This window comes from Ceratotherium simum, chromosome 8, assembly GCF_057802395.1.
Source record: "Ceratotherium simum simum isolate JZ-2026a chromosome 8, ASM5780239v1, whole genome shotgun sequence".
Lineage (NCBI taxonomy): Eukaryota > Metazoa > Chordata > Mammalia > Perissodactyla > Rhinocerotidae > Ceratotherium > Ceratotherium simum.
In genome coordinates this window covers 85,473,109-85,497,227 of record NC_141907.1, presented here as the reverse complement: position 1 = coordinate 85,497,227, position 24,119 = coordinate 85,473,109, and the positions used below count along the sequence as shown (strand labels likewise).

At 40.2% G+C, this 24,119-nt stretch overlaps 1 protein-coding gene across 1 annotated transcript; it reads right to left on the bottom strand.

The window, feature by feature from the left end:
• Positions 1-817: 817 nt before the first annotated feature.
• On the bottom strand, positions 818-22,668 carry CISD2 (CDGSH iron sulfur domain 2). Its single transcript, XM_087434655.1, has 3 exons — positions 22,503-22,668; positions 3,177-3,391; positions 818-1,546 (listed from the first exon to the last, which is right to left on the bottom strand). Exons 1-3 carry the CDS (start codon positions 22,603-22,605, stop codon positions 1,457-1,459), a joined length of 408 nt encoding a protein of 135 aa, XP_087290781.1. The 5' UTR covers positions 22,606-22,668; the 3' UTR covers positions 818-1,456.
• Between the last annotated feature and the right edge of the window lie 1,451 nt (positions 22,669-24,119).

Sequence of the window (24,119 nt, the reverse complement as noted above, 5' to 3'; positions counted from 1 at the left end):
CAAACTTTTGGTGAGGAGGATATTCCCCAAAGTCTTGTGATAACTGTGGAATAAATGGTTAATCTGACAGTGAAGCTCCTTAAGGGTGCTGGAAAAGAGGTCTCAGGAAAAAATACCCAGGGCCAAAGTGAGAGCCATGTGATATTTCTCCCTCCTCACAAAGGAGAGAAAAGAGCGATAATTTTGGACATACACCTTATAAAACTTGTCAAAACAACTACATTTCTAACCCTAACTTTAAAATTCCTGCTTTTGGTCATGAGAAAGTCAAGATCACACAATATCAACATTACATGTAATGAATTAAAAATCCAGGTACCATGCTTAGTGCAGTGTCCAGGACACATGAGCACTCAATGACTATTAGCTCTGGTTCTTCCTGGAAGAAGAGCTAAATATGTCTGCTTCCCATACCTTCTTCGTAGACAATGAAGGCAGAAGGAACCGACTGGATTGTACGTTTCATAGACAGACTTAAGGATAGGTATTAATATAGAATTGTAAGATGAAACTAAATAGACTCTTGGGCTAAAAAATTACAAAAGTTTTAAAGATTCTCAGGTAAGTTTATTTTGCAAACTTTTTGTATTTTATGTTTTGTTGGTTTACACTGTTATAAAAATGATCATATAAACACAGTTTTGAACACCGAACTATTTATTATTTTAACATGAATTCAGATATCCTTTGTTTATTTCTAATCAACCTTCAAATTGCAGTAGCTCCTAGGTTTAGCTGTATTCTTGCCACCCCACCCCACCGTCACTGAGTCCAACAGCTCAAGGTACAACATACACACAACACACAAACAAGCCTGTTGTAAAGTAAACACATCTTTAATAATGTAAATAAGTGTTCCTTGTTGGAACTTTTTATATCCAGTTCATGTCTTTTCTGAAATCGAGATACATATTTATTAGACAACAATTTCTACAAATCAAGAGTTTAACTCTTTGAAAACTCAAGTAATTCGTGAGAGCAGTATTTTTCTTATCGATCTAAAAAAAATGGAGTGTGAAAAGCCAAAAGGGAAAAAATTCACTTCAAATGATCAAAACAGAAGAGAACTGAAAAATATTTAGTAGGGTAGAGAGAAAAATTTAAAGTATAGATTCTGTTGAAAATATTGATACTCAAAGAAATAACTTTGGACCCACTGCCAAAAACTTACGCTTTTCTCAATTAAAATCAAAAGTGTTGGTTTTATTGTAGGAAGATACATTAATTCTTTGAAGTCAGAATGAAAGAGTTGCACAATTTCTATATAAATGACTGAATATACAAAGTATCAAATATAAAAGTAATGTAGCAAGAAAATAAATTGGCAGAAATAATTATTCAACCAGTAGCAATAATTAAGACCACCATTTGAAAGATCTTCTATACACAAAGAATGAAAAAATACTGTTATAAGATTTTACAGCACACAATTGAATTCAATCCTAATTCATAACTATTATACTTCTTTCTTCTTCAATATTAGTGGACCCACATTATCTCCTGTCAATTCATTGTGTTTATTATGTGAACCATCACAGGTAGGAAACTAGAAAGGAAAAAGAATTGCAAGCGTTATTTTAAAAATGATTCACCAAGTATAAATATTTGTGAAATGTTCTTATAAAGAAAGCACATTACTTGGAAAACAAAAACAAAAACCCATCAGATAGCTTTCTTGAGTAATAGACATAGTCTACATTTAACCTAACTGCATTCCAATACTACAGCAGAGCTAACCATTTTCAATAGTTAATTCATTATTTGGTTTGGATTTTAAATAAAAAGCTTTGATGATTCCATGAGAGTCAATAAAATAGGTTTAAAAGGGGATCAAAATAAGTTCCTGTTCTCTGTGGAGCTCTAAATTCAAGCTCACCTCTTCACTTATTTAAATTTAAAAAGAATGTAACAAATTCAAAATACACTATTTCATACTGTTTTCTTACTGTAAAACTCATGCATACTGTAACATTTTTGAAAAAAATTTAAAATATTTTTAAAAAAATTCACTCATCGGGGCCGGCCTGGTGGCCCAGCAGTTAAGTGCAGGTGGGCTCTGCTGCGGCAGCCTGGGGTTCGCAGATTCAGATCCCAAGCTCAGACTGGGGTACCACTTGGCAGGCCATGCTGTGGTGGCATCCCACATAAAGTGGAGGAAGATGGGCACAGATGTTAGCCCAGGGTGAGTCTTCCTCAGCAAAAAAAGAGGAGGATTGGCGACAGATGTTAGTTCAGGGCTATTCTTCCTCACAAAAATAAATTTAAAAAAATTCACTCTTGGGTAACAATAATTAACATTTTGGTATATTTTTCCCTCTGCATTTACTATGTGTATTCACTTTTTTAAACAAAATTGGGATCATACTTTAAAATGTTTTCCTTACTTGTATTACATTAGGTGCTCATGTCATTAAATGTTCATAATTTCTAATGGCTTCTTAATATCCCATCATTTGTATTATACCACACTTTAATCATATCTATTATCAGATATCTAGATTGTTTCCAAAATTTTGCTATTACAAAAGATGCTGTGATAAACACTATTGTACTGACCACCGACCACCTCAAATAACCTATGAGCAAAGTAGTAGAAGAAAACAGATCATCAACTACTTATAATATCATTACTCCAAACTCCTCCTTTTTAATTTCCACATTAAAAATCACTCATAATTATAGCTGCCATTTACTAGCTCATAAAATATATAAGGCATGGTACATACGTCATCTCACCAAGTGCACAAAAATGTCTGTGATGTTGATGTGTTTTCAGATAAAAAAAAAAAAACCTGAATATTAGAGATTAAAGATTAAGTAATTTGCCCAAAGTCATACTGTAAGTGGCAGACATCAGCTTTGAACACAATTTATTCGGACTCCAAAGCTTAAGCTCTTTTCCACTAAACCTTATGTCCTCTCTCAAAATGTATATTTAAAACACGTTACTCTAGTAACTGCTGAACATCAGATTTCTATCCTTCCTTGCTGCTCTAACTTTTCTAACGTAGGCGTATCAATCAGAAAATGCAAACTTTAATTTAGAAATATAGAATTTCAGTACTGAATACTACAGAAAAATCTCCCATCACACAGACCCTCAAAACTGGGGATTTAAGAAACAAAACAATTTTAACTGCACAAAATTTTCGTGTACGCATAAATGGACATCTTACCGTCTTTGAGCGCCAGCATCTACAATAAGCTGCTTTGGTATGACACAAATCTTCAATGTTTATTTCATTCACCACTTTAGGGTTTTCCTTTTGTATTTTCAGATTAATCAAGCTGTCCTTCTGTTGTTTTTTCTTCGGGAGGAATGGACGAACGGCGAGGTAGCCGAGCAGGGCGAGCACCCCAAGGAAGGGCAGCAAGCGCAGCCATTCTGAAACTGAGCGCGCACAGACCTGTCAGAGGGCGCTCGGTGAGACTCAAAACGCCTGCCTCCTCCTCCAGCTGATTCTTTCTCTACTCTGCACTTCTCACATTAATTTTTTAACTATCTAACTTATCCGTAAAACTGAATAAACAACACAATCAAGCCATCTATACCTAGGACCACCTTGTTTAATTTGTGGGCTAACCTGAGACTTGTCAAACAGGAAAACAAAATGTTCAGAAACAGGTCCTATATCAAATATCCTATCGCATTATCTTCATTAAGTATATTTGTGTTTATTTTAATTTCAGGAATTATGATCACCATAATTATAAACAAAATTCAGAAGTCAAGATGGGGGCGTAGGGAGACGCTGAACTCACCTCCTCCCGCGGACACAGCCAATTTACAACTACTCGTGGAAAAATTACCCCTGAGACAGAACTGAAAACTGGATAAGAGGAACTCCTGCAACAACGGACAATCCTAACTGAGGTAGAAGAGGCAGAAACTCCCTCCTGGAGAGGAAAAACTCCGCCTTCACAAGCCTCAGCGCCTCACGGCCGCCCGGGAGCAGCCCACAGGTACGGAGCCTTCCTGAAGGAGCGGGGCCCTGAGGCGGGGAGCGCCCATGCTGTGCGCATTTTGTGGATCCAGCACAATCAAGACGAGTGGCATAATATCTGACTTTGCCTGCTACTAAAACATTGGGGAGTACCCCCAGAAAAGCTGGTTCACAAAGACATTGTGGGAGATCAAGATTTGGCCATCCTAAAATATCTCTCTTTACCTTGATTGTTTTCTCTGAGGGACATTTGACCTCCCCCACTAACTGCCTAAAGAATTTGACATGGTGGCTCCTTCCTGGAACAGATCTATCATGATGGCTGCAAAGATAATGTAGGATAGAGGTTACAATAGAAAAGGCCCCAACAAGCCCATCTAATCGGAAGTTCTGTCTCTCTGGCCACGTTCTCTGGATGGCCCTGCCAGGAGCTGCCAATCATTTACATTTATAAGGGAAATCTCCATTTGCAAAGGTATCTCCCTCTCTGTTTTGGGAAGAGGGGGGGATGGCCTCATTTCTAGAGGCTTATCAATCTGGAAGGTGAGGCCTTAAATCTGCATAATAACCTTACTCTTGTTTACTGTGCTTTAGTGGTAATCTCCTGTAACTGACTCCCCCCACCCCCAACATCCTCCTTTGTCATTGGCTCAACATGGTATTTAAGACGAGAATTTCTGCTATTGTGTTGAGAAACGCAGCGTCCCTGCTTTCTCCCATGTATACATGTTATTACACTTCGTATTATTTTCTCCGGCTAACCTGTCTTGTTAATTATTTGCCCAGCCATAAGAACTTTAAGGAAAAAGGCAGGAGATTCTCCCTCTTCCCCCGACATTAAAACCGGCTCTTACAGGGCCCACGCACAAACTCACCCGTTTCAGAAAGCAAACTAAAATCACCAGAAAGAAACGTGCACAGTGCTTTGGTGAAAAGAGACTCACCTAATAGGCCCTGAGTGCATCTCAGTGAGGTGAGACCTCTCCAGGGACTGGGACATTGGCGGTGGCCTTTGTTGTGGCCTGGTGTGGGTGTGCTTACACAGATGCCATTGAAGTTCTCCAGGGGGCCTACTAGCCCAGGTCTGACCCACCCACCAGAGCACCGATTTAATCCAGCTCAGCCTGGGCGGGCAGCCCACCCTAGAGACGGGCCCCACCCAACAACAAGCCCTCAGGCAACTTGTGGGCCTACATAGATTAGTGACTGGATTGTGGGCCTGCATAGATTGGTGACTGGATTCTCTGCAGCCTGGCAACTGAGCCCACTTCAGTGGGGCAGGGCGTGCACAAGGAGCGGGTGGAGAGTGTGGGGCAGTGGTGGAGTGTGTGGGGCTCCAGCTGTGGAGACACTGGGTCCGCTTCGGGAGGTCGGGGCGCGCACACGGGGCAGAACTGTGTTGACTGTGTGTGTGGACCTCTGGGCGGCAGGGCTTGTCAGCTGCAGAAGACTTGTGCTTCTCAAAGACCCACATAGGGGGTTTGCCCCACCTTCCAAAGCCTGAAACAATTGGGTGCTCCCGTGCCTGAGGCCAGCCCCACCCAGCTGCAATCCTCAGAGAGCTGACAAGAGACCTAAAGGCTGGAGGCTTATAGCAATTGTAAGGCCCTGACCCTAACAACGTGCCACGCTGGGGGCCTACTCACTTAAAAGAAATACTGCAATACAAATGTGGTATTAGAACTTGCAGCCAACTGTGCTGGGGCTCCCCACACCTGATAAAGAGACTGAAGGGCCCACAACTACAAGGAGCTGAGCATTACAATAGCAGGCCAGGAGCATAACTCGGCCTCTTTGGGTGACTACAGGGAGAGCAAACAGGCCACAACAGAAGGACACACGTAGCCCACATAGGGGTCACCCCTGGAATATTGAGAACTGAGGGAAGCACACGGCAGGCCTCCTAAGCCATCACTTACATAAGGTCACCTATCTGAGAGCAGGAGACGTAGCTGACCTACCTAATACGTAGTCACAAGCACAGGGAAAGAGGCAAAATGAGGAGGCAAAGGAATACATTCCAAGTAAGGGAACAGGACAAAACTGCAGAAAAAGAACTGAGGGAAAGAGAAATGAGCAACCTACCTGACAGAAAATTCAAACAAAGAGTGTTAAGGATGCTCACTGATGTGGGGAGAAAAATAGATGAACTCAGTGAGAATGTCAACAAAGAAATGGAAGACATAAAAAATAACCAATCAGAAATGAAGAATACAATACTGGAAATGAAAAATTCACTAGAGGGACTCAAAAGCAGAGTAGAGGATACAGAAGAACAGATCTGTGAGCTGGAAGAAAGACTAGAAGAAATTACCCAAGCTGAACAGGTAAAAGAGAAAAGAATTAAAAAGAGTGAGGACAGTCTAAGGGACCTCCGGGACAACATCAAGCGCACTAACGTCCGTGTTATAGGTGTCCTGGAAGGAGAAGAGCGAGACAAAGGGGCAGAGAATCTATTTCAAGAAATAACAGATGAAAACTTCCCTAACCTAAGGAAGGAAACAGACATCCAGGTACAGGAACCACAGAGAGCCCCAAACAAGATAAACCCAAAGAGGCCCACACCAAGACACATCATAATCAAAATGTCCAGAATTAAAGATAAAGAGAGAATCCTAAAAGCCGCAAGAGAAAGTCAAGTGACATACAAAGGAAACCCCATAAGGCTATCAGCTGACTTCTCAGCAGAAACCGTACAGGCTAGAAGAGAATGGCATGATATATTTAAAGTGCTAAAAGGAAAACACTTACAGCCAAGAATACTCTACCCAGCAAGGTTATCATTCAAAATGGAAGGAGAAATCAAACATTTCCCAGACAAGCAAAAATTAAAGGAGTTTGTCACCAAGAAACCAGTGCTACAAGAAATGTTAAAGGGACTGATTTAAGAGGAAAAGAGAAGATCACAAATAGGAAAAATTATCTATTTCCATGATAAGAGGGTAATGGATACAAATGCACAAAAAAGAGGTTAGATATGATATCAAAAACATAAAATGAGGGAGGAGGGGAGTTAAAGAGTAGAGCTTTCAGACAGATGTCAAACTAAAGAGACCAGAGACCATCCATTCTGTATAGAAGGAGAAAGGAACAGAGAACGACTACTAAAACACTGAGAAAAAACCAAAAAGTTAAAAAATGGCAGCAAGTACATACTTATCAATAGCTACTTTAAACGTCAATGGACTAAATGCTCCAAGTAAAAGGCATAGGGTGGCTGATTGGATAAAAAAACAAGACCCATATATATGCTGCATACAAGAGACACACTTCAGACCTAAAGACACTCACAAACTGAAAGTGAAGAGATGGAAAAAGAAACTCCACACAAATGGCAATGAAAAGAAAGCTGAGGTAGCAGTACTGATGTCAGACAAAATAGACTTTCAAACAAAAACTGTAAAAAGAGACAAAGAAGGTCATTACATAGTGATCAAGGGAACAATCCAACAAGAGGATATAACACTTGTAAATATCTACGCACCCAATGTAGGAGCACCTAAATATATAAAACAATTATTAACAGACATAAAAAGAGAAACAGACAGTAACACAATAATAGTAGGGGACTTTAACACTCCACTTACACCAACGGATAGATCATCCAAACAGAAGATCAATAAGGAAACACTGGCCTTAAATGACACACTAGAAAAGATGGACCTAGTAGATATATACAGAGCATTCCATCCAAAAACTGAAGAATACACATTCTTTTCAAGTGCACATGGAACATTCTCTAGGATTGATCACATATTAGGCCACAAAACAACTCTCCATAAATTTAAGAAGACTGAAATAATACCAAGCATCTTTTCTGACCACAACGGTATGAAACTAGAAATCAACTATAGGAAGAAAATCAGAAAAGCCACAAATACGTGGAGATTACACAAAATGCTACTGAACAACGACTGGGTCAACGAAGAAATCAAAGAAGAAATCAAAAACTACCTGGAGACAAATGAAAATGAAAATCCGACATGCCAGAATTTATGGGATACAGCAAAAGCACTACTAAGAGGGAAGTTTATAGCAATACAGGCCTATCTCAACAAACAAGAAAACTCTCAAATAAACAATCTAACAATGCACATAAAGGAACTGGAAAAAGAAGAACAAACAAAGCCCCAAATCAGTAGAAGAAGGGAAACAATAAAAATCAGAGCAGAAATAAGTGAAATAGAGACCAAAAACAACAGAAAAATTAATACAACCAAGAGCTGGTTCTTTGAAAAGATAAACAAAATTGACAAACCTTTAGCTAGACTCACCAAGAAAAAAGAGAGAAGGCACAAATAATTAAAATCAGAAATGAAAGTGGAGAAATTACAACAGACACCTCAGAAATACAAAAGATTATAAGAGAATACTATTAAAAGCTATATGCCAACCGATTCGACAATCTGGAAGAATGGAATAAATTCTTAGAATCATACAACCTTCCAAAACTGGATCAAGAAGAAGTAGAGAATTTGAATAGACCAATCACCAGTAAGGAGATTGAAACAGTAATCAAAAACCTCCCCACAAATAAAAGTCCAGGACCTGACGGCTTCCCTGGTGAATTCTACCAAACATTCAAAGAAGACTTAATACCTATCCTTCTCAAACTCTTCCAAAAAATTGAAGAGGGAAAGCTTCCTAACTCATTCTACAAGGCCAAGATTGCCCTGATACCAAAACCAGACAGGGACAGCACAAAAAAAGAAAACTACAGGCCAATATCACAGATGAACATCGATGCAAAAATCCTCAACAAAATACTAGCAAATCGCATACCACAATACGTTGAAAAGATTATACACCATGATCAAGTGCGATTTATTCCAGGTATGCAGGGATGGTTTAACATTTGCAAATCAATGTGATACACCACATTAACAAAATGAAGAATAAAAATCACATGATCATCTCAATAGATGCAGAGAAAGCATTTGACAAGATACAGCATCCATTTATGATAAAAACTCTGAATAAAATGGTGATAGAAGGAAAGAACCTCAGCATAATAAAGACCATATATGAGAAACCCACCACAGCTCATATCATCCTCAATGGTGAAAAACTGAAAGCTATCCCTCTAAGAACGGGAACCAGACAAGGATGCCCACTCTCACTATTCCTATTTAACATAGTACTGGAAGTCCTAGCCAGAGCAATCAGGCAAGAGAAAGAAATAAAAGGGATCCAAATTGGAAAGGAAGAAGTGAAACTGTCACTATTTGCAGATGACATGATTTTATATATAGAAAACCCTAAAGAATCCACCAGAAAAGTTTTAGAAGTAATAAACGAATATGGTAATGTTGCAGGAAACAAAATCAACATACAAAAATCAGTTGCATTTCTATACACTAACAACGAAGTAGCAGAAAGAGAAATTAAGAATACCATCCATTTACAATTGCAACAAAAAGAATAAAATACCTAGGAATAACCTTAACCAAAGAGATGAAACAGCGGTACACGGAAAACTATAAAACATTGCTGAAAGAAACTGAAGAAGACGCAAAGAAATGGAAAGATATTCCGTGCTCTTGGATTGGAAGAGTTAACATAGTTAAGATGTCCATACTTCCTAAAGCCATCTACAGATTCAATGCAATCCCTATCAAAGTTCCAACAACATTTTTCACAGAAATAGAACAAAGAATCCTAAAATGTATTTGGAACAACAAAAGACCCCGAATAAGTAAAGGAATCCTGAGAAAAAAGAACAAAGCTGGAGGTATCACACTCCCTGATTTGAAAATATACTACAAAGCTCTAGTAACCAAAACAGCATGGTACTGTTACAAAAACAGACACACAGATCAGTGGAATAGAATCGAAAGCCCAGAAATAAACCCACACATCTACAGACAGCTAATCTTTGACAAAGGAGCCAAGAACATACAATGGAGAAAAGAAAGTCTCTTCAACAAATGGTGCTGGGAAAACTGGATAGCCACATGCAAAAAAATGAAAGTAGACCCTTACCTTACACCATACACAAAAATTAACTCCAAATGGATTAAAGACTTGAATGTAAGACCTGAAACTATGAAACGTCTAGAAGAAAACATAGGCAGTATGCTCTTCCACATCGGTCTTAGCAACATAGTTTCAAGCACCATGTCTGACCAGGCAAGAGAAACAATAGAAAAAATAAACAAATGGGACTACATCAAACTAAAAAGCTTCTGCACAGCAAAGGAAACCATCCACAAAACTAAAAGACAACCTAACAACTGGGAGAAGATATTTGCAAACCATACATCTGATAAGGGCTTAATCTCCAAAATATATAAAGAACTCATGCATCTCAACAACAAAAAAACTAACAACCCAATTAAAAAATGGGCAAAAGACCTGAACAGACATTTCTCCAAAGAAGATATACAGATGGCCAACAGGCACATGAAAAGATGTTCAAAATCATTAACTATCAGGGAAATGCAAATCAAAACTACAATGAGATATCACCTCACGCCCATCAGAATGGCTATAATTAACAAGACAGGAAACAACCTGTGTTGGAGAGGATGTGGAGAGAAGGGAACTCTCATACACTGCTGGTGGGAGTGCAAACTGGTGCAGCCACTATGGAAAACAGTATGGAGATTCCTCAAAAAATCAAGGATAGAACTACCATATGATCCAGCTATTCCACTGCTGGGTATTTATCCAAAGAACTTGAAAACACCAATGCATAAAGGTACATGCACCCCTGTGTTCATTGCAGTGTTATTCACAATAGCCAAGACTTGGAAGCAACCTAAGTGCCCACCAAGGGACGAATGGATAAAGAAGACGTGGTATATATACACAATGGAATACTACTCAACCATAAGAAACGATGAAATCCAGCCATTTGTGACAACATGGATGGACAGTGAGGATATTATGCAAAGTGAAATAAGTCAGAGGGAGAAGGTCAAATACCGTATGATTTCCTTCATTAAGTAGTAGATAACAACAACAATAAACAAAGACATAGAGACAAAGATTGGATTGGTGGTTACCAGAGAAGGGGGGAGGGAGGAGGACAAAAGGAATAATTCAGCACGCGTGTGGTGATGGGTTGTAATGAGTATTTGGGTGGTGAACATGATATAATCTATGCAGAAATAAAGGTATAATGATGTACACCTGAAATTTATACAATGTTATAAACCAATATTACTGCAATACACAAAAAATTAAAAAAATAAATAAAAATAAACAAAATTCAATGTGATATATTTTATAGGTTTATAAAACATTTCCACCATGTCTAAAATCATAAAACAAAATACCTTTAAATATTTTATCACCAATTTATAATTTCAGACAGAAGATGTCTTCAATGCTTTAATTTATATCTGTTGGTAAGGCATAGTGATTCCTAAAGAAACACCTAAATGTTGTGTAAAAGCTACTATTTTTTTTTTTAATTTTATTTATTTATTTTTTCCCCCCAAAGCCCCAGTAGATAGTTGTATGTCATAGCTGCACATCCTTCTAGTTGCTGTATGTGGGACACGGCCTCAGCATGGCCGGAGAAGCGGTGCGTCGGTGCGCACCCGGGATCTGAACCCGGGCTACCAGCAGCGGAGCGCGCGCACTTAACTGCTAAGCCATGGGGCCAGCCCCAAAGCTACTATTTTTAAAGAACTAATTGAAATTTTCATATACTGAAAGTTCTCATTGTTAGATACATCTCATTCCATAAGTGTTCATTAAATGCCTTCTGTAGTACCCAACACTGTCTCAGGGGGATAGGAAATATAAATGCCAGAAATGATATGGTCCCTATGCCTGCAGAGACAAACACACCAGGAAACCAAGATAAACACTTCAGCATGCATTTATCAGATGTTGGCTAGTACCCTGCCTGCTGGGCTCTGTAGGGAATCCTTTCTGTCCTTAAAGAGTTACCACTTGACATCCTTCACTGAGTGCCTACCTGACATCTTGCTTAGCACTATGTAGAAATAGCTTAGTCAAGAAAAAGAGAAAAACTGAAGATTATGTGCCAAGGCATGGTAATAAATGTTAATGATAAATGAAGAGACTATGCTAAGAGGGCAACTGTATTATCTCATTTAGCTCCATGTCAGCTTAAACAACTATATTTGGTAGATACCATCTTCTCATTTTTCACGTGGGTAAATTTGTAGCTTAAGCAGGTTTATTTAGTCCAGGACAGTTAAAACCAAAGCTCATTCTCAATCACCATAAATTAAATACAAGAAATCTAAAATTTTATCTGTTCTCCTCCTGGTAAAACTACTCTCCAGAGATAATCATTTTTACTATTTAACTATTGAAAGAAAGACTGGCTTAACGCCAACTCTCCCAAAATGAAACTATTTTTGATACACCATGCCAAAGGTTTGTTAGGAGCTCTAAATGAAACCACCTATTTATATATGTACAGCACCTATAAGAGTGCCTGGCACAGAAAAGATATACAATAGTAGCTTTTTAAAGAGATTATACAGATTGGTAGCAACTCCTTTGAAAAAATATTTTGCTAACTCAATTTGACAATGCTACATGGTTAATGCTACATGGAAGTCTTTGGGGATATAATCTTTTAGTCACCAGAATGAAGCTCTGTAAGGATAAAGATCTTGCCTGTCAGGCTGGCTGTTCTCCTCTCAAACCTAACTGGAGACACTCCCTATAGATCCTTTGAATGAAGTTCTGGAAATGATAAAGAACTGCTTCTTGATGGAGAGGAGTCTATCCACAGATCTGTGCTGTCCAATATGGTAGCCACTAGCCACACAGTTTTTATTTTGCACCTGGGATTTTGTTTTAATCAGGTATGGTAAAATGACAGACACACAGACAATTGCCTTGAAAGAAAAGTTTATTCCTCACAGTTCCCAAGAGGAGGGGGCACACTATGCCACAGAGCGCCACGTGGGCAAGCACCAGCATCAGTCAAGGGGAAGGGGAGAGGAAAGCATGGGCACAAGCCTTCACTGTGGTTTCCACAGAAAAGGCAAGGTAGGGCAGGGTAAATAGTTTAGGATTGGATAGCTTGAATAATTTCAGTGGGCTCTAGGTTGCAGGGGTGGTCCCTAGTGGTCTTGTACCTGGCCCTAGGTGATTTAGGGCAGGGGAAACACTGGCTTGGTAAGTGAGCTAGGTAAAGGAGGTGGCTGGGACTTGGAATTGGTTGGCTTGCATATGAAAGGTATGCTCACAGGCAAGTTGTTTGCTATCTCTAGGAATTAGCTAGTCCTGGGAGGAACAGATTCTCCTCAGCCAGCAGGGCGCCCAAGAAGTCCAAAGCATCATAAAATATAGAAAATAAAAAACATGATTAACACACATGTGGCTATTTAAATTTAAATACGTTAATATTAAGTAAAATTCAAAATTCAGTTTCTAAGACACACTAGTCACATTTCAGCAGCTCAACAGCCACATAGACAGTACAGAGAACACTTCCATCATCACACAAAGTGATGCATTACAGAAATTATTTCTGTAAAGCACCATCTCTGTGGCATACCAAGGCTACTGAGCCAGCTTCAGCTCCCACAAACATCCCAACCCTCATGTACCTGAAGCCAGCAAAGCTATTCCCTAGTAGCAGACTCCCTGTGTTCTCTGCATAAGGAATTCCTTCTGTCTGCCATGCCCCTCTACCTCTGGTCTGACTCATTTGTGTGGACCCTTTAAGATGGGGGTCAAATAATGCCTCCTCCAGAAGCCCTTCTTGATTTCACAAATCAAAATTAATCACTTCCTCCTGTGCTTCCAAGCCCCTGTTCTTCATGTTTCTTTTATCACACTGCTGTTATCTGTTTATAAAGCAGACTCATGGTTCCATAAGCCTGTAAGAAAAGGAGTTGTGTACTGCTCTTGCTGGAACAAAGCAGACACCCCATAAGTGTTTAAGGAGGGACATAATGATTGAACCCACAGCATAGTCTTTCTCAGTCTTTCTCACTCGCCACATTGTACTGTAAGGATTTATTTACTTGTCTTCTAGATCAGGCAGTGAGTATCTTAGAATGCTAGTGGCCCCAATATCCAGTAGAGTATCTTGAAATAGCAGTTATTCAACAAATGTTTGTTGAATATAGAATAACATTAAGTATTATTCTGTATATTACAAAATTAAAAAGTCACAAGAGGTTAAATGACTCAAAGTCAAAAAGTAAATGGGTGAGAATGTAAAGATGAAAACCTTAATTTAGATTCTTAAATTTAGCATTTCCTATCTTAACCCACAAATCTCAGGGAATAAATGGTGTTAATACTATTTTAAAATCTACTTCAGAAAATGTTTTGACACAATTCCCAGGTAAAACACTCCTCTATAGTAATGAAAGTTACCATTATCTCCTATAACAAAGTAATAACTTACACAACAGTCTTAGTACAATCTACTTTTTTTTGGTCTTATTTTTTTTTTAGGATTGGCCCTGAGCTAACATTGTTGCCGATTTTTTTTTTTTTTCTCCCCACAGCCCCAGTAGGTAGTTGTATATCCTAGTTGTAGGTCCCTCTAGTTCCTCTATGTGGGACACTGCCTCAGCACAGCTTGATGAGCAGTAAGTAGGTCCGCACCCAGGATCCGAACCGGTGAACCCTAGACTTCCAAAGCGGAACGCACGAACTTATCCACTATGCCACCGGGATGCCCCCCAATGATCTATTTTTTAAAGATGATAAACTTCAATTTAACTACAGAAAAGCTTTATAAAGGAAAATAATACAGCCTATAAAACAATTAAAATCACTTTATTTATTAAGGCTGATTTTTAGTGAATATGAAATAACAGAAAAATCAAATTTTTCAAAAACTTTTAAGACAATTTCCTACGAACCTGTTTGATATATGCTGAGCTATTACAGATATTTTACAGATTATTTTTGAATCTGTTTGAGCTATTTACAGATATTTTACAGAATACCACAGATTTTTACTGTGAAGGGAAGACTATTACCTCCTAATTGTTAGGTATAATGTATATTTCGTAAAGTATATTTTTTATTTTTATTGTTTTAGGATCATCAAAAACAGCATTTATTTTAGAAAATTTTAAAAAGTATAAAAAATAAAATAACTTTTAATCCTACCAGTCAAGAGTTGGTAACATTTTGTTGTATTTCTATCTTGTGTTTTTTTTGGTGTGTAATATAAATATGTATGCTTTAAATACTTAAAAAACAAAACTGAGACCATACTGTATATAGAATCTATGTCCTACTTTTTTCACTTAATATTATATCATAATTATTATTTCCCAATTCCTTAATATTCTTTGGAAACATGCATCCACCTATCATGTCCCCAATCGCAACGGAGGATCTACAAGAGCAGGACCTTATCTGTCTGCGTCATCACTGCATCCTCAGTGCTTACTCAATAAATCTTGGCTCCATTTATTTTATTTTACATTGAAGCATAATTTATGGTGCAGCCTATTGAGCTTTCATATACTTGGAGTCAGGGTTCTTTTGTCTATAGAACAGGAATAACAATAATTCATTCATTTGTTCCATGATATGAGTACCCCCCACATTCCAAATATTGCACTAGGTGTTGGGGATACAGGCTCATAGTTAGATCAAGTCCCTGCTCTCATGCTTTAGAAGAGGAAATCACAATAAGTCAGTCAACAAGTAAAAAAGCTCCTTTCAGACTGTAATAAGAGCCCTGAAGGAACTGGACAGGACGATGAGAGAGAGACTAACCTGGGGCAGAGGGTTAGGCTGGCTCAACTGTAGGCAAGGGGCTAAGGGAAGGTTTCTGAAAAAAGGACCTTTAAGCCAAGACCTAAACAGTGAAGAGAAGCTAGGGGCTCAAAGACTTGAGAAGAACTTTCAAGGCACAAGGAAGAGTACATGCAAAGAAGCTTCCAACTTCATAGGATTGTTGGGAGGAATGAATAAACGGAGTTGGAAACCACTCCGTAAAAACTATAGAGCACTATGCAAAAGGAAGTTTTCTGCCTTGAAGAAAGAAGAGACCACAGAGAGAGCTACAGGGGAAGTGGTTTCTTTAGGGAGAGCTTTGTTTCATGAGGGCAAAGAGGCACCTCTATGAAGTATCAAGGGTTTTGGGAGACAAGCCAGAATTAGAAGATCCAAGTGTGAAAGAAGATGCATTTGGGGCTGTAATTAAGTAGACGGAACTAGCTGACAACTACGTTCAATCATTAAAAAGGTGCCCAGGGGCCGGCCCCGTGGCTTAGCGGTTAAGTGCGCACACTCCGCTACTGGCAGCCCGGGTTCGGACCCGGGTGAGCACTAACGTACCGCTTCTCCGGCCATGCTGAGGCCGCGTCCCACATACAGCAACTAGAAGGATGTGCAACTATGACATACAACTATCTACTGGGGCTTTGGGGGAAAAAAAAAAGGAGGATTGGCAATAGATGTTAGCTCAGGGCGGGTCTTCCTCAGCAAAAAGAGGAGGATTAGCATGGATGTTAGCTCAGGGCTGATCTTCCTCACAAAAAAAAAAAAAGGTGCCCAGTTAGGTAACATTTTGTTTACTCATTTGAATGTAAAAAGATTGCATTTCCTTAAATTTTTTCCCATAATTCAAAATTTTCACTTCTGATAGACCTTCTTCCTCTATCAGTGAGGTTTTCCTGCTTCCAATTTTTAATTATCTGTTTCTAACTAAAAAAACAAAACAGACTACACTAATACTATTAATACTGAGCAGGGTTCTAATACTCCTTTTGCAATAGTACTCTATTTCCCACTATTAAGATAAAGGATAAGATGACTAAGAAGGTAGAGTGAAAGAACCAGCACCCTCAGAGAAACAAAATCTAGACAGAAAAGAATATTTCAAAGCAACATGAGTAGCAAGCAATTTTAACACATTTTCTGAAAGTTTAGACACTGTTGAAAGTATCTCCTTAGAGAATTAGAATTAGGTTTAAGAGGGGGCAGATTCAATCTTTTATAGATAGGCTAACTATCACACCCTATTCCAGATCAAGATATATAAACAAACACTATGATAAAAACATATTTAAAAGTACACACAGACACACAGTGGATCTCATTTCTAAGCAACTAGGACAGATTTTTTTTTCCTTTTCGAAAGGTTGCATACAATGATACCATAAAAATAATACTGGCAACTTGGTTGCTGATAATTTTACAACATATTTTCTTATGTATCATTTACAGGTAAGACACAGAAATGACTTCTGTTTCTGTAGAAAGATGAAAATAAAATATTTTCAATGATGGCTTTACTATTACCGCTTAATGCCTAATACAGACTACTCAGGACCAAAGGGCCAATAAAATGAAATTAATAATCAACTTTAACATCTTTTTTCCATTCATTATTATGAACGGAACCATGTCCAAGTATCTAGAACATTGCCTGGCCCATAGTAAGTGCTCAAATACTTGATCACTTGAGGAATTTCAAATTGCAAAGTAGTTATATGAAAGAAAATGTTATAATGAGATCAAAATTGTTCTCCACAAAGGCTAGTATAATCTTTAGTTACATTGACTTTTGTTTTTCTGAGGAGGATTCACCCTGAGCTAACATCTGTACCAGTCTTCCTCTATTTTTCAGTATGTGGGCTTCCAGCACAGCATGGCTGCTAATAGACCCATGTAGGTCGGCGCCTGGAAACCAAACCCGGGCCACTGAAGCAGAGCCTGCTGAACTTAACAATAGGCCACTGGGGCTGGCCCTAATTACACTGACTTTTACATATAGTTGGTCTAACTAGGAAGAGGTGAAAAAACTATTACAACTTATAGTAACTATGTAAATATTTTCCCAAATTCTCAAAAAAAGTTTTCTAAAATAAAATTTCTCAACCTTTCAGAAATAACTTTTATTATTTACATGTTAATAAATGCAACTCTTTAGTTTGAACTTAATGATTTATTATACTCTCCTATTGAGAAAACTCACCTTTTGTTCCATTTCTTTTTTTTCCTTAAAAATTGAGGTACAATTTACGTACAGTAAAATAAACAGATCTTAGGTGTTTAGCTCTGAGTTGTGACTCTAGTCTCCACTGAAAATGTGTAAAAATACGTAAAATATTTCCATCACCCCAGAAAGTATTCTCCTGTCCCTTTCTAGTCTATCCCCCCACCACTGACTCCTATAACCAAAGCTTTGTTCAGTCAACATAAAGTTTTTGAGATTCATCCAGTGGATCAGCAATCTGTTCCTTTGTATTGCTAACCAGCATTCCACTCAATGAATATACCATGATTTGTTTATCCATTCTCCCGTTGTAGATACCTGGGCTGCTTCCAGTCTAGGGCTACTATAAAGAAGGCTGCTGGGAACATGCTTGTATTATGTCTTTTTGTGGATGTTTTCAACTCTGTTCCACTTCTAAATTCTTCGTTCAAAATTGGCCCTTTCTGGATAAATAAAGCAAATGCCCTTAAAGCTCTCAGCTCTGACATGTTTGTGTTACTCTGTGAAAAATCTTATTACTGTCTTAGGATTCACTGGTTTGTCTTTAGGAGTAAAACTGTTACATTTCAAAGAAGCAAACTAGTTCTAGTGGGGAAGAACTACTATATTCCAAGTTTCATAGCTAGCATTTAAATCTAGAAGTAAACTGTCTTCCGACTTTTGAATGTGAAGATTTTTGTTGTTCTATTTTAAAAGTCTACATGACAGGGAACGCTTTTCTAAACATCCAAGTATTAGAATACACTATATTTCCAAAGAGCAGGATCACACTAATTTATCTTAAAAGCCTCACTTTTAAAAATGTGACCTAAACAAAGATAGTTAAGTTGTTTCTGATAGATAAGGATTGTCTGTAAACACTGTATGGTAATTAAGGATTTCCAAGTGTTTACTAGGAATGCAGAGTCATCATGAGAGAGCCAGTTTTAAAAAACCACTGGATCTACACAGGGAAGGAAAAACAGACAACAATAAAGTGAACTGTAACTTTTTTTGCTCTAATTGTCACAGATGAAAATGAAAATATTTTTGGTCTCCTAGACATTTTAAACAATTGCTGAAAAGTTATCTTCCAGGTTTTACTTCAACAAAACTCTAAGTATGGATTCTACAAGTAGCTTATTCAAGAGAGCCAAATGTCATTAGCCACTACAATCTGTTCTGAAGGGGAGACTCAGAATGAAAACTGGTCATTGAAGTTTTTCTTCCATAGTTCTCCAAAATAGATGTTGCAACTGTTATACTGTCACTGTCCAGTGGGAAACAGATTATATTATTTTTTTCATAAAGCAGTTATTACAAACATGCTAATATTTCCTAAACAAATAAACAATACAATGAGAACTAAGACACACTGTAATGGGACTTAAGTTAAATATGTACTATTAAGATATTTAGGGGCTGGCCCGATGGTGTAGCAGTTGAGTTCACACGCTCTGCTTCGGTGGCCCAGGGCTCTCGGGTTTGGTTCCAAGGCGCAGACCTATGCACCGCTCATCAAGCCATGCTGTGGTGGCATTCCATATACAAAACAGAGGAAGGGGCCGGCCCCATGGCTTAGCAGTTAAGTGCTGGAGCTCCGCTACTGGCGGCCCGGGGTTCGGATCCCAGGCGCGCACCGACGCACTGCTTCTCCGGCCATGCTGAGGCCGCATCCCACATACAGCAACTAGAAGGATGTGCAGCTATGACATACAACTATCTACTGGGGCTTTGGGGAGAAAAAGGGGAAAAAAGGAGGAAGACTGGCAATAGATGTTAGCTCAGAGCCCATCTTCCTCAGCAAAAAAGAGGAGGATTAGCATGGATGTTAGCTCAGGGCTGATATTCCTCACCAAAAAACAACAACAACAATAATAAAACAGGAAGATGGGCACAGATGTTAGCTCAGGGCCAATCTTCCTCAACAAAAGAAAAAAAAAGATATTTCTCAGTTGTCATTACTTCTGAGAATCAGTCCTCACGTTAAATATGTAACAGCTTTAAAGAGGAAGTTGCTATATCTTATTGATTTAAGAGGGAAAAAAGTTTAGGTTGTTTCCTTAATGCCTTTAATAGGAATTAAATATTTGTTGACAGTAGGGACTTCAAGAAAAAAAAAACACACTTCTAAAATCTTCTAGCCATTAAATCAAATATCATACTTTCTTTTTTTTTTTTTAAAGATTTTATTTATTTTTATTTTTTCCCCCCAAAGCCCCAGTAGATAGTTGTATGTCATAGCTGCACATCCTTCTAGTTGCTGTACGTGGGACGCGGCCTCAGCATGGCCGGAGAAGCGGTGCGTCGGTGCGCGCCGGGGATCTGAACCCGGGCCGCCAGCAGCAGAGCACGCGCACTTAACCGCTAAGCCACGGGGCAGGCCCTCAAATATCATACTTTCTAATCTGCTTCAACTACACTTTATTTACAGAAAATTATAATTAATATAAAACCAGCCACCCTCAGAATCAACAAATATAATTCAGGTTAAACTGGATTGGGGTGGGAATAAGGAGATTTTTTTCTTTCTTAACTGTTAAAAACTCAGCAGTTAATTTATGCAAATTAAAAAGGTAAGTTGGCAACTGGGAACAAGTGTCACAAAATGATCATATTCGTTAGACCCAGTATTACCATTTTAGTGAATACATTCAAGGGTATAATTCAAAAAAGAAAAAAAATAATAATTGGTATAGGGCTACTTACCACTGAACATTATGAATTAAAAAAAATACATATATAAACATTACAGATTTCCAGCTGCAGAGGAATGGTTAGGCCTCCTGTGATGCTAATCTAAAATAAGATTATATAGTTGTTAGAACAAGATGAGGAAAACATTAAAATACATAAAGTACTTAAGTAAAAGAAATGATAAAGGGGAAAAAAGTCAAAATTTTACGTAACTGCTGCAATTCTATCAGAATAAACTAGTTAGATCAAAAGAAGACTGATATTTATAAACACTTGATTTGAAACAGTTTTTTTCATGTTTTTTTTTTTTTTTTCTGTGTGAGGAGGACCAGCCCTGAGCTAACATCTGCCAATCCTCCTCTTTTTGCTGAGGAAGACTGGCCCTGGGCTAACATCCGCCAATCCTCCTCTTTTTGCTGAGGAAGACTGGCCCTGGGCTAACATCCGTGCCCATCTTCCTCCAGTTTATATGGGACGCCATCACAGCATGGCTTGACAAGCGGTGCGTCGGTGCGCGCTGGGGATCCGAACCCCGGGCCACCAGTAGCGGAGCGAGAGCATTTAACCACTACGCCACGGGGCAGCCCCACATTTTATGTTATTTTTATGTTGCTTCTGATGTGTGGATGTTTCTTTTTAAAGTTCATTATTTAGTACCATGCTTTCTATTCAATTACACGCTTTCTACCAAACTTTTTAACACCTAAAAATGTTAAAATCTTACAATCCATTCGTCAGCAGAGCAACTGTCTCTGACCATAATTCAAAGAATCTATATTTCAGTCATCTAGTTTACCCCATCTAAATTTATCCACCACCAGACTCTGCCTTTTTTTTTTTAAATTTCTGAGAGGGGCTATCTCCCAAGGCACCCTGTTTGGGTAAAGTATTCTCTAATTAAAACAAAACCAAAAACAATCTTCCTTGTACTGGAGCTGAAATCCATCTCCAAATACCTTTCACTAATTTGGTCCTAGTTCTGTCTTCCGGTCTGCACAGAATAAATCTTTTCTTCAGCCAGCCTTCCAAATGCTGTTTTAAGTCAGCTACCAGATCTCCAGACTGCTCCAGGCTAAGCAAGTCTATTGACCTCGAAATTATCTTAATTCATGCTTACACTCCCTGACGCTCAGGACACGAGTCCAACGTTTGCTGAATCAACATGGTTTTCTTCCTTCACCACCCTAATCAGTCTGAATCTAGTTTACAAACATCCCACTTAACACTGTCATGCTCAGAACCCAACAAAATCTTCCAAGTGTTGACTGCATTCGGGAAATTTTCATCCTTTAGATGTGAAATTCTGAGTTGCGGAATCGTTTCTTTTTTGTAAAGGAGAGACCTTAAGTAGAGAATGTTACGTATCTTCATTAAACTTCACTTTCTAAGATTTGGCCCATCAGAGTAGCCTTGGAACACTTTCTGGCTAATGGATCCTTCCTCCACCTCGAGTTACCGCGACTGCCTCCAGGTGACCTCAAATGCCCCCTGATGGGTCAACTCTCCCCTCCGGGAACCGAGGTTATCTTCTAATTTTGTCACTAACTCAAACTGCCATGTCCACCTCACGTGTCTGTCTGCGCTTCCCTCCCACACGCCGGGCCCAGCGCCGCGGGGAGCTGGAAGCCCGCACCCACGCCTCGGGAACCACGACTTCTACCGCTCCACAACCCACCAGCGCCCTCGGAGGGCCGCGGGGGAGGGGAGGCCGCCCCAACCCGGCCCCTTCGCTGCACAACCCTGGCCCCTCGCCACCGAGCACGGCGGAGCCCGCCGCGGGCCGAGCCGCCGGGCCCCCGAGCGCCGAGCAGCGGCGTCCCGCGACCAGGACGGCCGGGCCCCCGCCGCGCAGGGTCACGGGCCGTGCCACTCGCCAGGCTCCTCCCCGCCGCCTGGCCCGGGGCGTCTAGACACCGCCCCGACCCCCCGCCTCGGGGAAGGACGGGGCCAGCTGCCGGCGCGGTTACCTGTGAGCCGGGCGAACCCGGAAATGCTGTCGGGGACGGGAAGCCGCTTGAGGTACGCGGGAAGCTGCACCTTGACGATGCGGGCCACGCTCTCCAGCACCATCCTCGCGGGCTGCGTCCGCTCCCCGCCGGCCGCCGCGCCTGCGCCGGGAGCGGGAGCGCAAGGGCCCTCGGCCTGCGCGCGCGCGGGGCGGGGCGGGGCCCGGAGAGAGGTGACCCGCCGCACCCCGATTGGCTGCGGCGCGGGGCGTGCGGCCGCGGGCGGCGGGCCCGAGGGCTGCCGGGGCGCGGATGGCGGAGCGCGCCCGCACGCGGGCCTCTCAAGGCCGCAGACGCCGGCGGCCGGAGACGAGGCGTGCGCGAGGGCTCTGAGGCCGAGTGCATTTCTGCCGGCCCGCTCTCCTCGGCCTCCTCTTTCCGGATCAGGTGGCCGTGGGGCCCCGGCCTGCACGGCAGTCTCCGGGGGAGGAAAGTCCCCTCTGCCGGGCCTCTCCTAGGTATCTTCGTTCCTTTCCAGATGGTTGTTTCTTCCGTTAACGGAAAGTGGTGCAAGAATAGAAAGCCTTAGGAGTTCCGTTAGTTTATGTTGCAGGGCTTCTGCTACAATCTAAAGTATCCGCGGACGTCTTTACACTTTTCTCATTTTTATTAACATCTGTAAAACAGTTGACGCGTGCAAGGAGACAGCTTCACTCGCAACACCTTGCCTGACGTGACTCGCTGTCCTGTTGCTCAAGCGGCGGACCCGGAGGCGCGCGGCCGGGCTCCCGTGACCAGCGCGCCTCGTCCCGGCCGGCTGCGCGCGCCACTGCTTCCTTCTGTGTGACGTCGTGGAACAGCCAGTGCAATAAACACGTTTTATTTTTTATTTTTCCCTTGGTATTTTCATTTTAAAGTGACAAGAGGAAGGAATTTCTTTTAAACCAACGTTTCCTTCTCTGGACTGTTTACATTTAGTACTTGTGTTTGTCTTTCACTAAAAAATTTAATCGTCAGTAAGAGTTCATTGAAATCTAGATAAACCAAATTTTCTATGATTTTACCCTGTTCAAAATTGTTAAAGTGCAATTAAAATGGAAATTCTATGAAGGTGTTCAGATACAGGTTCATACTCATGAGCTAGAACAATACAGAAGATAATATACGGAGAGATGATTAAAAGATTGGTGTTTACATCCGCATTTTCTTTCAATTTCCTTTTCAGAGCTTAGTTTTGGTGTGGTGGAACAAGGACCCTGGAGCTTATGTATCCCGAAGATGAAGATCTCAAACATGCTGGTGTTCTGTTGGCAGTTATCCTTATCTCTGCTGATCAGGTATAGAGGCACCTTTAGGGAGATGGTTGAGGCAGGATTGGGGTGGGATTGGGGCACATTAGGGGAAGAAAAACTTGGAGAAGCTCTTCGAAATAGTTTAAATATTTGTTTCTTGAAGGCTTTGTCGTCTTGACAAGGGCAAAACAAGGTATGTTGAGATTCTTAAGGCCTCTAATAAGTTTTCTTCAAAGGAATTAAAAAGTGCATACCTCAAGAGATATAACATAGTAAAATGCTCAGGTGCCAAATGTACAATGGGATGTGACCACCACCCAGATCAGTGTATAGAGTATATCTAACA

Bases quoted from the DNA above. Each gene is read 5' to 3' on its own strand.
- CISD2 (XM_087434655.1), bottom strand. From the start codon at position 22,605: ATGGTGCTGGAGAGCGTGGCCCGCATCGTCAAGGTGCAGCTTCCCGCG. The intron at 3,392-22,502 runs GTAACCGCGCCG...GTGCGCGCTCAG, and splicing joins CGGGTTCGCCCGGCTCACAG to TTTCAGAATGGCTGCGCTTG. The intron at 1,547-3,176 runs GTAAGATGTCCA...TTTCCTTTCTAG, and splicing joins GATGCTGGCGCTCAAAGACG to TTTCCTACCTGTGATGGTTC.